Source organism: Grammomys surdaster, unplaced genomic scaffold (assembly GCF_004785775.1).
Source record: "Grammomys surdaster isolate TR1022 unplaced genomic scaffold, NIH_TR_1.0 62, whole genome shotgun sequence".
Classification (NCBI taxonomy): domain Eukaryota; kingdom Metazoa; phylum Chordata; class Mammalia; order Rodentia; family Muridae; genus Grammomys; species Grammomys surdaster.
The window spans coordinates 19,890,205-19,905,463 of NW_021604564.1; the positions used below are offsets into that span (position 1 = coordinate 19,890,205).

The 15,259-nt window shown below is 35.1% G+C and overlaps 1 protein-coding gene across 1 annotated transcript in view; it reads left to right on the forward strand.

Moving 5' to 3' along the window:
• The window catches only part of Atp11b (ATPase phospholipid transporting 11B (putative)), a 93,862-nt gene that overhangs the window by 20,288 nt on the left and 58,315 nt on the right, over positions 1-15,259 (forward strand). The window contains exons 4-9 of the mRNA XM_028763590.1: positions 1,315-1,395; positions 5,808-5,915; positions 6,186-6,314; positions 7,353-7,456; positions 10,733-10,780; positions 13,368-13,432. Of these exons, the coding sequence (XP_028619423.1) occupies positions 1,315-1,395; positions 5,808-5,915; positions 6,186-6,314; positions 7,353-7,456; positions 10,733-10,780; positions 13,368-13,432 (535 nt within the window). The remainder of the gene's footprint in view (positions 1-1,314; positions 1,396-5,807; positions 5,916-6,185; positions 6,315-7,352; positions 7,457-10,732; positions 10,781-13,367; positions 13,433-15,259) is intronic.

Consider the following 15,259-nt stretch of genomic DNA (forward strand, 5'->3'; position numbering starts at 1 on the left):
TCTTCTTTGTGTGTGTGTGTGTGTGTGTGTGTGTGTGTGTGTGTGTGTACACCTTATAGTCTCATTATGTAGCCTAGACTGGTTATGAGCTTACTTTCTGTCTGCATCTGCTTCTCTGGAATTATAGGTGTTTAACCCCACATTCAACATATTATTTTAATTTTTAAGTATTAACAAGAGTACCTTTTTGGGCTTAAATCTGAGGTCATCATAAACTATTAAGCAGCTTCTTAATCTAAATTATTTTTGCTTTCGTATGTATATGTGTGTGTATCAAAATATAAGTTGAAACTCAAATACAAATTAATTTGTAAATATAGTAATTATCATTTTCTTATGGTTATTTCTGATAAAATCTTAGAGTTTTTCTTCAGTGTTAAAAAGTTTGTTTAAACTCTAAATTAGCCTCTCAGTAGAACCTAGGATTTCAAAAGAAAGGTTAAAATTACTCAAATAATCATTTTAAAGCTTTAGAAAACAGTTTTAAAATATTCTTCTTCATGAATGGAAAAGGAACTTTTAATTTTATATCAATAGAGCATCCAGTGATTTTCCTGGAAAATGAAATTATGCTAACTATATTCACATGGCATGTTTGCAGTTGTGAAATTGCTAGCTAAGATCAGCATTATACTGAATAGAGCAAATTTAATTGACCTATCCAGAATGAAGGGAAATCAATAAATCATAAGATTTGTGTCCTTTCTAGCCTATGTACTAACTGCCAGTACTTCTTCAGCAACTTATAGAATCTTCAGTTAGTTATATGATTTGTAGCATAATTGAAACACTATTTTCCTAGCTGTCTTCCTCTGATTCTTTTCCGTTCTTAGTTTTCTTTCTTCAGGATTGAGTTTATCTTGAATCTCAGGTTAAAGGTGCTGACAGACTTTTCAGCGTTTTGTAGGATGTACAAAGAATATGAAATAAGACCCATTGTGGTTCTACTCGTGGGTAACATTTAGAAGAACATAAGAACTGTGAAAGCCAAGTAGCCACATTTGGTGGCTCATGCCTAAAATCCCAGCACTTGAGCAGCAAAGACAAGGGGATAGGAAGTGGTTCAGTTTTGTGTGGGCATATGTAGCAAAATCCTGTCTCAAAAGGCAAAACAGAAGTATAAAAGCAGAGTAACAGTTCAGTCTGTGTATGAGAGAGTACAGTAGAGACTCAGTCAAGCCTATGAGGTTGTCAAGAAAGTGAAATAGTATATTAAACTGTATACCTTGTACAACAGTGTGAGATTTGGGGCATTAGTAAGACAACATATATAATATAAATATGTAATTCTCTACATTCTTTCTTTAAATCTAGCTTATGATTGATACACCTACCAGTCCGATTACCAGTGGACTTCCATTATTCTTTGTGATAACAGTAACTGCCATAAAACAGGTATGTAATACTTCCTGCCTTAGTTCTTCCAAAATTAATTCAGAACTTTTAAAATATTTCCAGATTAACATTATTGTGAGAACAATTTCATAACAAAGCAGCAGATTTATTTGATATATAACAAATTATATCCAGGTACCTTGTGACTGACTCATGAATGATTGCAATCATTAAAATATGTTATTGTCTTGACATAGGAATCAATCTAAAAACAAATATATGTACAGATTAATTTATGAAACAAATTAGTATAGTCATTTTTGTAATTTTAGTGAAGCATAGTTCAAAGGAAGTAAGTTTATAAAGTAGAACATTTGCTTTTGGGATGAACATTTGTACTTTCCTAAATTTTATAGTTTTCCTCAACAAAGGTAGTTTTTGTATGTGTTGGTACTCTGATGGAAATAATTTTAGCCAGATTATAAGTTGATATTAAGATCTAGGAAAAGAGAAGTAGTAGAATATTGGGTAAGCATATTAATTAAATAATATCTTTAAAATGTCAAATTGGTATTGCTACCACTTCTCAAAACATCTAGTCAGGGTCTCAGTGATACAGAGATGATTCCTCCCACTAGACAGAGAGTTCATTGCAATTTTTTTACCTAAATGATATTAAAATCCTCTGTTTTATAATTTGTAAAAATACCATGTTGGTTGATGGAAAATGAAATTAACAACATATGAAGTTGAGTTTTAGAATATGGATAAAAGGACAATTGATAAAGGAGGTAAGAGGGAAACAATTTAGATAAGAACCCATCTGCAAGAAACATTCTGAGGAATTTTAATTGTGATTTGTGTTTTGAAAAGTGCTATTGGAAATAGTGATACTAATTAACATAAACAAAAGATTCCTTGCTGTAACCATTGAGAGTCAATAAAATGGTTTTGAACAGGCTACTGAACTAAAACAATAAAATGGGATAAATCTAGGAATGATATGCAAACAGTTAGAATTTATGAACTTATATTGAAGGATAATGCATTTATTGTTACTGCCTTGCTACTAATGTTGTCTAATGATAGAAGGAAGTAAACTTTTTTCATAGCTTCAGAAATGATATTTTAATTCTTAGCTTTTTCTAAAATTGACATATTGGGCCAATATAATCTAAAAGTCTCAAAGTGCTTTCCAAAAATATTTTCTCCAAAAAAGTAGACTATTAATATTTTGATTTAATACCTCTAACTCTTACAGTCGGTCTCCTCTTCTACATAGCTCCTCAAGCGTTGATGGGAGGGCTTTGGTGATGAAGACATCCCATTAAGGACTGAGTATTCCATAGTCTCTTACTCTTTGGACATTGTCCAATTGTGTGTATCTGTGTTAGTTCCCATTTACTACAAGAAGAAACTTCTCTAATGAGGGCTGAGCAAGTCACTGAGTATAGGTATAGCAGTGTATCATTAGGAATCAATTTATTGCTATGTTCATCTAGCAGAATAATGGTATTAGGTTTTCCTCTAAGCTCATGACCTCTGTAGTCTCAGGTTCTTGGCTATTCTAGTAGTGTGGGTATAGGTTCCATTTCATGGAGTGTGCCTTAAATCCAATCAGAAAGTTGTTAGTTACTCCTATAACATTTATGCCATTATCACACCAGTGTATCTTGTAGGCTTGTCTCTGTTGTATGTCTTAGGGTTTGTATCTGGGTAGTATCAAGTATCATAAACAGTAGTCATTAGGAGTGAGGTTTTTAGTTAGGCACCAACTCTACTTTTTTGTGTTCAGTGCCATAAATGTTGTCTTCAGCAATAGGGCTTTACCACTAGTGTAGAGAGAACAATAACCTGTGATGCTTGGAGGTGTTCCCCCTTTACCCTTTATGCACTTAGCCTGAAGATAATTTTGTGCAGTAATTTAAAAATACTTTTATATATAAAATAATGTTTCACATGTAAAGTCAGATGTGGAATTATCTGCTTTCATATCATGCCAGGGCTCAAAAAGGTTTGTGTTTTAAATTATAATTAATTTTGTGGTCTATATTTTAAAAAAGGAAAAGAAATCAACCTCAGTTTTTAAGTTTTTCTTTTTCTGTTTGTTGCCTGCAACCATACTCTGTAAATTTATACCATATAGCTAAAACATCATTAATACATAAAAGTCATGTAATGATTGAATAATATTAGGAAATTGTAGAAGTTGTAAAGGTCACCCTAGACTTTTGGCATGGTTAGCTATGACATTTGTCAATATGGACTTTATCAATAGCATCCTAAAATCAGCTTTGAGTATACTTAAGATGTTTATGAGCCCCAACCCTTGCTAAGGAACTGTGAGCTAAAGAGTACTGGGAGAAGAGTGTCTTTGGCATTCTTTTTTATTTATTTATTTATTTTATTTTATTTATTTTTCCACATCTTTATATTTTCTTTTTTTTATTTTTCTCCAATCTTCTTTTATACCATTTTTATTACATGCAAGTATTAAGGTCAGTTCTAGGCTGAGGAATTAGCAATACAATAGATGCAAATAGTCAAGGAACAAGCAAGACAATAAACACAAATAGTCAAAGAACAAGACAATAAAGTACCATGATCACTCCCTTGATCACTGTTTCTAAGGGCTTATCAGGATGACCAAAATATCTTGAGCCTACTTCCCTGTCCTAACCCAAAGTCATTTTCATGTCTGAAGCCTATTTCTTTGTTCTAGCCTAAGATTTAGATTTCCTGCCTGAAATTTCTTCTTTGTTCTAGCCTGATGTCAGATACCTGCCTGAAGGCCACTTCTTTGTCCTTGGCCGATGTCAGATTTCTGCCAAGCAGCCCCAAAAGTTCTCCACATCTCTCCCCCCACCCCCCATCCCCCACCCCTCACTCTGGCCCTTTTTATTTCATTAACAAGACTGATCCTGTCTTAGGTCTTTCTGACAAAAACACCTTCCTTAGCTGTCACGGAATATGCATTATCAAAAGCAATGCATTTATCTCTTAGGTTGGTAAGACTCTGTGCAGAATCTTACCCGTCCTTGGCTTACCAGCCTGTTAAATTAATATCTTTGTCTGGAGATTGTCTTTGACTTTCTTGTCTCTCTTTTATTCTCCAACTTTTTTTGAGATTTTATTTTAATTACATTTCTGCTTTCCATCTCCCTCAAACTTCTCTCTCATATATGCCTCCCCAGTCTCCTTCAATTGTTATTCCATGTATACATATATTTCTATGTACATATATGTTCCTAAATATAACCTGTTGAGTCCATATAATGTTAGGTATATGTTTTGAGGGCTGATTGGCACTGGACAATCAGGTTGTGTGCTCTTACTTCTCCAAGCTTTAAACAGTTGCCTGTAGTAGTTCCTTGTATATCGTTGAGGCCTCACGGGCTTTTCCTGATGCAGTTTGGCATGTTTATTGGTGTCCTCATTGTTCAGCTCATGTTTGGGCAGTCATGTTCATGAGATTTCATGGTTGTAGCTTCTGTTGTTACTTAGCAGACACAATCTCAAGCAAATCCCCTGAACCTCTGGCTCTTAAAATTTTTCTCCATCCCCTCCTGCAACATTACCTGAGCCTTAGGTGTATGGGCATTTTGTAGACCCATTGGGACTGAGCTCAACAACTCTGCATTTTGATTGGTTTTGGATTTCTGTAGTGGTCTCTACAGAAGAGAAGTTCCCTTGATGAGGGGTAAAGGAAACATTTATCTGTGGTATAAGGACCACCTCTCCCCCACAACTCATGCCCATACCACCAACTGAAACTTAACTGAGTTTGTTTACAGGCACAAAAAGACATTGCAGGAGGAGTTGGCTTATTGAGAGAAAGGTTTCTAGGGGTGAATATGAAAATTACCAGAAATAAATATTTTTTCACATGCACATAATGTATATGAATGTTTAAAGATATTTATAAAACCTCAAATGAAGATATTAATAATGCAGTTATAACTTACTTTTGGAATCCAGAAGAAATGGGAGTTTGAGAAAAAAAATATTTAGAATTATCAGTATACTTTATATTATTTGAATACATAGAAATAAATAGAGTAATTTTATTACTAAGAGTGAAGTATGTGAAAAGCACTGATAAAGGTGGCAGAGGAAAACCTTCATAAGAAAACAAGGAAAGGTCCGGATCTCAGAATACCAGGGACATATATGTAATAGAAACAGTTAATGTTTCTAGAAAGAGTGAATGTCTCAAATGTCATTCAGGATCTGAGAATACCAGGGACATATATGTAATAGAAACAGTTAATGTTTCTAGAAAGAGTGAATGTCTCAAATGTCATTCAGGATCTCAGAATACCAGGGACATATATGTAATAGAAACAGTTAATGTTTCTGGTACGAATGAGTGTCAGAAATGTCATTTCTGTTGTAGGCATCAAAGTAGCCTAGTAGAATTCTGGTGAATGTTCCCCAGAAACTATAGGATAATGTTTCTTCTTTATTTCTAGGGTTATGAAGACTGGTTACGCCATAACTCAGACAATGAAGTAAATGGAGCTCCTGTCTATGTTGTTAGAAGTGGTGGGCTTGTAAAAACTAGATCAAAAAACATTCGGGTATGTGTATGGAAAATGAGATAAAATTGTATTTTGTATCATAGTTTTGGTCTTGATTTTATCTATATATTTTATATTATAAAGTCCTATGTATGTGCATGTGTGTATGTCAGTAGCAGAGTACTTGCTTCACATGCTCGAGCCCCCAAGTTCATCTACATTGCAGAAAATACATGCTAAATAAAATATTGTGGTAATCTATCTAGAACAGAATGAAAACAAATACTTGCCTTTTAAAATGTAAAGTCACTTTTCTCTTGATTTCTATAGGTGGGTGATATTGTTCGTATAGCCAAAGATGAAATTTTTCCTGCAGATTTGGTGCTTCTGTCCTCAGATCGATTTGATGGTTCATGTCATGTTACAACCGCTAGTTTGGATGGAGAGACAAACCTAAAGGTTTGTTCATATATATGTTTAGTACTACTTTGGTGAATATAATGCCTCGTGTTTATAATATTTACTTTTGGTGAAGTGATCAGGTTTGACCTGATAAAGTTCTTTTTAAGTTACTGAAACTTAAAAAAAAATTGACAAAAGTTGATGGATTGGGACAATGACTGTGTTAGTAGAGTACTTGCTACCCAGTGTAAGCATCTGAGTTTGAATCCCTAGCACATACATAATAAAGACAGGCACAACAGCACATGCTTTTAATCCCAGCCCTGGGGAGGTTTAGATGGGGCTTGATAACTAGTCAGTGTAACTAGTCAGTCAGTGTAATGACTGGTAAATTTTATGTGCAGTGAGACCCATCTCAATAAGTACAGAGGCGAGTGATTGAAAACTCCCCAAGTAAACCTCCAGGCTCCGTACACACATGCATATCTGATTTCTGCACACTCCTGTGTAGATAAACAGACATGCATACACATGTATGCAACTAATGTTTAAAATGTAAATTTATTGTTACTATGTTTTTAAGGCATCCTCACCCTGGCTTTGTTCATGTTAAAAGTGGAAATAGATAATGTTTTAGGAAAAAATAAGATCTTTTAATACTTCTGATGCTTTATTTTTTTTTTAAACTAGACTGGCCTCAAACTTCTGACGGTCCTACCTCTGCCTCTCAAATACTGTGATTATAGATGTCAACCACCATGCCCAGCTTGATAGATTTTTAATAAAGAAGGAAGTATAAATTTGCCCAGTTTTTAGAGTCTAATAAGGAGTGAAAATTCACATTTTTTTCTACTAAATAGGATATAATGAATCTTTAGACATTTGATTACAAATACACTCCAGATGAACAGGCTTGCTCCATGTAAACATAGCAATCCATTTGTTATCTGCCCATTTCTAATTATTTCTTCTCTGTCATCTTAGCAGAGTGATCTGCAATCTAGTATCCCATGATTTCATCTAGAAGACATTTGAAGTAGTCATTATCTGAGGGCAGGGTTAAATATATATCACTCCTTTTCTAATTTTTTTCAGACACATGTGTCAGTTCCAGAAACAGCAGTATTACAAACAGTTGCCAACTTGGACAGTCTCATAGCTGTAATAGAATGCCAACAGCCAGAAGCAGACTTATACAGGTATGCTGTGTTACGTGGTGAGCTCATCTTCATTTAACAGCTTCTATTAGAAGTAAAATTCTAATAGACTATTATTAAATAGTCACAAATAGCTTACAAAATTATTTTTAAATTTTATCTCATAAAATTTACTATAATATAAAAGTTCTAATAGAAGGTCAGCTTTCTATTAAAAAGACCTTGGTTTTTTTTGTTTTTTGTTTTTTTGTTTTTTTGTTTTTCGAGACAGGGTTTCTCTGTATAGCCCTGGCTGTCCTGGAACTCACTCTGTAGACCAGGCTGGCCTTGAACTCAGAAATCCGCCTGCCTCTGCCTCCCAAGTGCTGGGATTAAAGGCGTGTGCCACCACCGCCCAGCAAAGACCTTGTTTTCATAAACAAACAAAAGTAAAACTTTAAAATTTCTATTACATTTTACTTACTTGTGTACATGTATGTGCATGTGTGTATGTGTTCAGGCATGTGCATGCCACTGTGTGTATGAAGGTCTGAGGACTACTCTTGGGATTTTGTTCTTTCCTTCTATGTGGGTTACGGGGAGTGAACTCAGGTTATCAGACTTGGCAGCAAATGTCTTTACTCATGAGACAGCCCGTTAGTTCCTAAGTTGAAACTCTTATCTGATCTGGTAATAATATTTGTGAGGCCTTCAGTCAAAGTGAGGAATACAAAACAATTTGGTAAAATTCTAAGCAAAAGATACTAATTAAAATTTTGGTATTAGGTTGAGAAGGAGAGAGCGAGCTAGCATTTTGTTACGCATGTGTTTATATTGGCATGTATACCTGTGTATGCATGCCTGTAAGGCTAAAGGTCAATGTCCTGTGTCTTCCTTGATCATCTTCCACCTTATTTACTGAGGTAAAATCTGTTACCAAGACTGGCTAGCCAGCGAGCTCCAGGGCTCCTGTCCCTGCCTCATCAGCATTGGGCTGACAGGTGTGCACTGCTGTACCCAGCCTTTATTCAGAGACTAAGGATGTAGCTCAGTTCTCATGCTGATAGCAAATTCTTTACTAAGCCATCTCCTCAGCCTTAGCCCTGTAAATACTCCTGATAGAGCATATTAAGTTGAGAGGAGAATGTTAGCAACTACACTTACGTCATGATTCTGGTTTTGGTTTTAAGGGCTTAAATGTGTGTATGTGAAGCCTAAAATGCATATATACCCCTAAACTTTAGCAGTGTTAAATAGTGAGATTCCTAGTGGTTATTGCCTTAGTTTGCTTCTCCATTGCTTTGATAAACACGAAGACCAAAAGCAACTAGGAGAGGGAAGGGTTTAATCTCATGTTAAGCTTACAGGTCCATCATGAAGAAGTCAGAGCAGGAACCCTGAGGCAGGAATTAGAGCAGAGACCGTGGAGGAACAGTGTATAGAGGTTTGCTCCTCACAAGTTTTCTAGTTTGCTTTTTTATGGAACCCAGTACCACCTGCTGACAGTGGGCAAGGCCCTCCCTCATCAATCTACAATCTAGAAAACGACCCACAAACTTGCTATTAGGCCAGTCAGATGACTTGGCATTTTCTCAGCTGAGGTTCTCTCTTTCTGGATGACTCTAGCTTGTGTCAGTATGACAAAAAACTAACCAGTAAAGCTGCTACTTCCATTTTGCTATCTTATTTTATCTAAATAGTTTGTAAAATGTATTTGTGCACTAGTATAGCTAATATAACTTATATTTCTGATCAGAAAATAATGACATAGTTATTTCTACTTTGGAAAGAAAAAGATGAGGGACTGCGGAAAGGGTTGGTCCAGCATAGAACTGGCTTAAACACATACTAGAATGTCGGAATCAAGGGTAATGAATGGCATATGGAGAAAGAAAACAAAAGACTGGCTCCCATATCACTTCTTAAAGGAGTGCAGGAAATCACCAGCTGAATTGGATCCAAATATAAAGTCTAGATAAATTTCTCCAGAATTAGGAGAATAATAACAGTACTCCCTTGATATAAAAACCTGAGAGAAGAAAAAATGAGAAATCATAAGAATTAATGAAGTTAAATTCTGCAGCAGATAAAAGATCTGGGCCTGGAATGGGAAGGGCAATAGGGGGCATTTGGAAGGGAGTGCTAAACCTTCTTTATTTGCTCCGTGGGCATCAAACGTGCATGCCTGTGGTACATAGACATGTGCAGGCAAATCACCCATATACATAGCAAAAAATAGTAAATTAAAACCTTTGAAATCTCTTTACCTAAAGATTAACTTGAAGCTTTGTCCAGAATTTGCTTTCTGACTGTAAGATACTTGTGCTCTTGAATTAACTGTGTACACTGTCTTTCTTCAGTTGTGGAAATTGGAGCTGAAAATCCAGACTCTGGAAGTCCATTATGATAATAGGCTGTTCAGCCCAGATTTTAGCCACAAAACCTTACAAAGTTAAAGAATCTCAGGATTGTCTCACACTTGAGCTTGCTGCTTTAGCGCCACTAGTTATCTCAGGCAAAGTTGCTCATTGGATATTTGTTGAATAGATTAAATAGATCTGGTTCCGGTGATTTGTAGGTCACAGAGAACTTTAGTAAACTGTAGTGATACGTATAAACATTCATTGTTGGCTGAGTTCTGTATGTATTTTTGTGTAGTAATTTATAAGTTAGGATGAAACATAGATTAATAATAGTGGCATGTGACATTTACATGAGCATTTTGAAATGATTTTGTTTGTTCAACCATAGCTAGACAAGAGATGACAATAATTATCAGTTTCTAAAATTTAAAACCTAACTTTAAAAAATATTTTATACCACTAATATTGAATGATATATAAGATGTAAGACCTAGCTTTTGTCCCCAGCACCAGAATAACAAAGTTTCCATAAAAAAATTGATTAGGAGTTAGAGAGATGACTTACTGGTTAGGGAACTTGTAACATAATGATGAGAACTTCAATTTGTGTCCTAGAAAAAGCAACAAGCCTAACCCAAGCACTGGGTAGGGCCGGGGTAGAAATAGGAGGATGGACTTTTGCAGCAGCTTGCTGGCTAGTAGCCTGCATGAAACACTGAAAGTTCCTGGTTCAGAGAGGGTCCTGCCTTAGAGGAACAAGACAGATTGCCAGAATGCCAAAGGGCAACTGCTGTATTCCTGCGTATGCACACACACACACAGACACACACAGACACACACACACACACACACACACACACCCTACGCACCACAAACACACACAGGTTCTATTTCATTTGGCTTATAATGCTAAATGCATTCTTCCCATTGATTCCATAAGTTACCTATTTTTGTAATGTGATACATTCTTTTACAGATTTACGGGACGAATGATAATAACTCAACAAATGGAAGAAATTGTAAGGTAAGAATAAATCATATTATCTACTTATTGTAATTGGAAACTGGTAGAGAGACCAAAAGTTAAAGGGAATTAAGTAAATGAACAGCATATCATGGGAGAGCATAAATATGTCATCAGCCAGTAGTTTTTAGGAGCGTCAAGTGAAGATGAAATACTCCATGTAATCACATAAAAGTAAGTATGAAGATTTATATATTTGCATTTTTGATAGTCTTTGGTGGCACCTTTGAAATGAAATGCTGCTGCTTTAATTCAGATCCTTAAACATTTAAATCATAATACTCAGAGTTAGGGTTCAGTTTCATGGTACAGCAGTTATACCATATAGGAAGTCCAGAGTTCAGTCCTCCTGCCACAAAAAAAGTTTTAAAAGATGCATGTTTTGCATAATGTTTATTTAGCAAATGTGAATTCTGTGGTTGGCTTTATTTTAGTTACTGAGTGAAGCTAAAGTCTGTAGTGACCAATTCTGAATTGTTATACTTGTTCTTCTGATTGGGTTTGTTGGTGGTGGTGGTTTGTCTGTTTCAGCATCTAAATAAGAGGCTTGGAGTCAGTTTAAAGATTTGCTAATAGGATGAGATTACATTTTTATTTATGCCCTGAAGGATCTTAACTCAGCCATTAAATTTTTATTTTAATTGGAGTTTGCCAACTCTCTTCTAGGGATACATCCGCTGTATATTGGTGCATGAAATAAGTCAGTAGCAGAAAGAGTGGAGCATTTTAAAATTAGGTCTTCAAGATAAGCCATCAAAATGTCATATATTGGTACTGACTCATATTTTAATAAACATTAGCATAAGAAAGTGGATTCAATAAATTGAATAATAATATGTGACATATATACTCTCATAGATATGTGATGTTATTATGTATATGCATAAGATCCCTGATGAAAAACTGTGACTAAGGTTTTTTTCAAGATTTATTTATTTATTTTATGTGACTACACTGCCTCTGTTTGCAGACATACCAGAAGAGGGCATCAGATTTCATTACAAATGGTTGTGAGCCTCCATGTGGTTGCTGGGAATTGAACTCAGGACCTCTGGAAGAGCAGTCAATGCTCTTAACTGCTGAACAGTCTCTCCAGCCCCCAAGTTTTATTTTTGTTTCTGTATTGAAAGAGTGAAAATTTTGTGGATGCATCATCTGAATTGTGTTTTAAGATACTGTGTCTGGTAAAGAAACATTGTAGCATAGAACACTCACTCCTGAGTGGCTGAAAAAATGAGCTGTGCTCTTCACTGAAACAATTGCAATTAACTATTGAATTGTCTTTTATTTGGAAGCTGATACAGTATCCCAGTTCTGTATGCATTTCTTTTAATCATTAGAACTAATACCATGTTACTGAATAGAAAGCAATAAGGAATGGATGTTTAATGGGCACATAGTTTTAGCAATGAAAGTATTTTCAAGGAAACAGGTATTTTGTTGCTGCTGAGTAGTCAGTCACTGGCATATCAGACTTGAGTACTCACCAGATAGGACTCTTTAGGAAAGCCATACTTGGTAAATGTGTCCCAGGTGCATGGCTTTCCTGGTTCAGTGCAGTTTATTTTTATAGTGTTTGGGCTTGCTGATATTTTTAATAAATGATTCAGGTCTTGTTTGATTTGAATAAACATATTTTTGTATGTTTGAGAAAAGTTTAAGAACTATCAACAAGATAAAAACCTTTTAACTTATCCATGACAGAGTCTTGATCATCTTGCCATCATTAAGAAAATACAAGTTCCTTTGTAGTTACTCCTTTTCATTTTATATCTCCGTAATGGAGAAAAATTCAAACAGCAAGTAGGCCTGTACACTGAGAGGGGTGCAGTGCAAGTAGGCAGCTTTATGAGCTTGCCTATAAAACACTAACATATTTTGTATATTATATTTTATATTCTAAAATAATTTTAATTAGATAAAACTTGTGCATGTATATTTTGTAGGTCTCACGATAATTTTATGTTTGCACTGCATTTCCATTCTGTATTTTCCTTTCTAAACTGTTAATTTTGCTAACAATTTAAGTTTTGTCTTCTAAATTTTCTTAAATCACTGCTTAATTTTTCATTTTATTTTATTTTTAAAATTTTTGACATTAATGGCTTTGTGAGTTTATTTAAATGTATAATTTTCCTTTTAAACCACTAGCCTTAATTTTAAAAAGTTTATGTATATGGGTCTTTTGCAAGCATGTATCAGTGCACTACTTAAGTGCCAAGTGCCTACAGAGGTCAGAGTGGATATCAGTTCTCTTGGAGCTGTAGTTAGAGATGGTTGTGAGCTGCCATATCAGTGCTGGGAATCAAACTGAGGTCCTTTGCAAACAGCCAGTTCTCTTAACTGCAGAGTGATCTCTTTACCCCTGCCATTAATCTTAAAGTGACTGAAATGCTAAAGCAGATGATGATTGTTATGGTAACTAACATGACTAGCCCAGGAAGTATTACAGTAGCTGAGAGTTTGATTTTATATGAAACATGTTGTAACTACAAGTTAAGTATCTCTGATTGAAGATGCCTTTTAATTGAATTGAATATTAATATATTAATATATTCAGTGCCTTTTGGATTTCTTTTTTCTTTAGACCTCTGGGACCAGAGAGTCTCTTGCTTCGTGGAGCCAGATTAAAAAATACAAAAGAAATTTTTGGTTTGTACATACTTAAGTTTTTTTTTAATTGTTTGTGTGTTTTGTATTGGTGTTTTTATATGAAGCTTTGCTTTTACAAACTTAGAGGTGCTGGGTACTGAACTCAGGTCTAGCACACAACAGGCACATACTCTGTATTGCTCTAGACAGCATCCTCAACCTCTGTAAAGGAGCTTTAACCGCACAGCATTTTATGCTCCTTTGATTGCATATTACTTTATTAAGTAATAATTTTCTTTTAAGGTTTGTTTTAATATTGTATTTTATCATTGTTGTTAATCTCTCCTTGTGCGTAGTACTAGAGTCTTCTTCCTCTTACTGTGCTTGTGAATAACTATCAAAATGAGTACTAAGAAAATGATTCTGGTGTACTTGAAATAACATGGATACAATCAGTGCTTTTTAGTATCACAGTAGTAGTCCACACTATTTCAATTCTGTTATGGTTATCCTTCAGTTGAATTAATAATTACAGACATACTCTGGTATCAAACAATTTCCTACTGAATGTGGAAAGGGCACATTTTGGAACATACACTCTATTACTCAAGAGGAAGAGTAATAGTGCCCTTGCCTTATAGAAGCCAGGCCTAAAGGGCCACAGATTTATATGCTCCCTTTCATTTGAAATGCCTTACCTGGGTATATCCAGAATGATGAAGCGCTAAATGATCTTCAGGGGTTAAAGAATAGAAAAACAGAGGAGCCAGGCAGTGGTGGTGCACGCCTTTAATCCCAGCACTTGGGAGGCAGAGGCAGGCAGATTTCTGAGTTCGAGGCCAGCCTGGTCTACAGAGTGAGTTCCAGGACAGCCAGGGCTACACAGAGAAACCTAGTCTCGAAAAAAACAAGCAAGCAAGCAAACAAACAAACAAACGAAAAAAAGAAAAACAGAGGAATAGATATTTAATGGGTCTACCATTTTTTAAGTGATTGAGGTATTCTTTAGTTAGATAGAAAAAAATGAGTCTACAAAATTGTGATTGTCTTACTACCACTCTGAACTATACATGTTAAATAATTAGGTGGTACTTTGATGTTACATGTATTTTGTTACCATTTAAAAAAAATTAAAACAATATTCTACTATCTGAAACCAGACTAAACCTCCAGGATTTTTAAATTTTCTCATGAGACACTGAATCTTTTATGACTTTCTGCGAGTAATACTTTTTGTCCTTGTTACTTTAAAGTAGGGGTCCAAATCATGCTTAGTTTTAGAGACAAATGTGTATTTGAATGCTTTTAGTTGGGTCTATTGTTTGCCTTAGTACCCTTTTCACTGTTGTTTCATTCTGAAGGTTTGTTTTTTCTCAGATTGCATGGTTTCAGTGCTATTTTTCATTTTAATTATGACCCCAAAATTAGAGAATTATTATTTTTAAAATTCCAAGTCAGATCCTTACTAGAAGGGCACACTTGATTCTCTGTTGTTTCTTTCATGTTATTTAGGAATGTGAATGATCATTTAAAGCTTGGTCTTGTCTAATTAGTTTCACTGTGCAGTTTTAGTCCCACTATTTTGACTGTTCTCATTTATCTCAGGGTCTCCCTTAGCATTTATGAATGCTTGCTTCGTTTACTCTGAAAGTCATTGATATTATTCTTCAGTACTTGAGGAATGACATGTACACTCCAGATTCTGCAATGCTGAGTCTTTAGCCTAAGGCATAGCTCCAGTTTAATGGAAGTGTTTTTCAGTTGTTGCTGTTAGTAACACTATTAGCACCGAATGCCATGGCTATCTATTATATTATTCTGTCCTCTTTTCCCACCAGTCTCAACTCAGAACATCTCTCACCCACATGTCTGTTATCATTGAGAAAC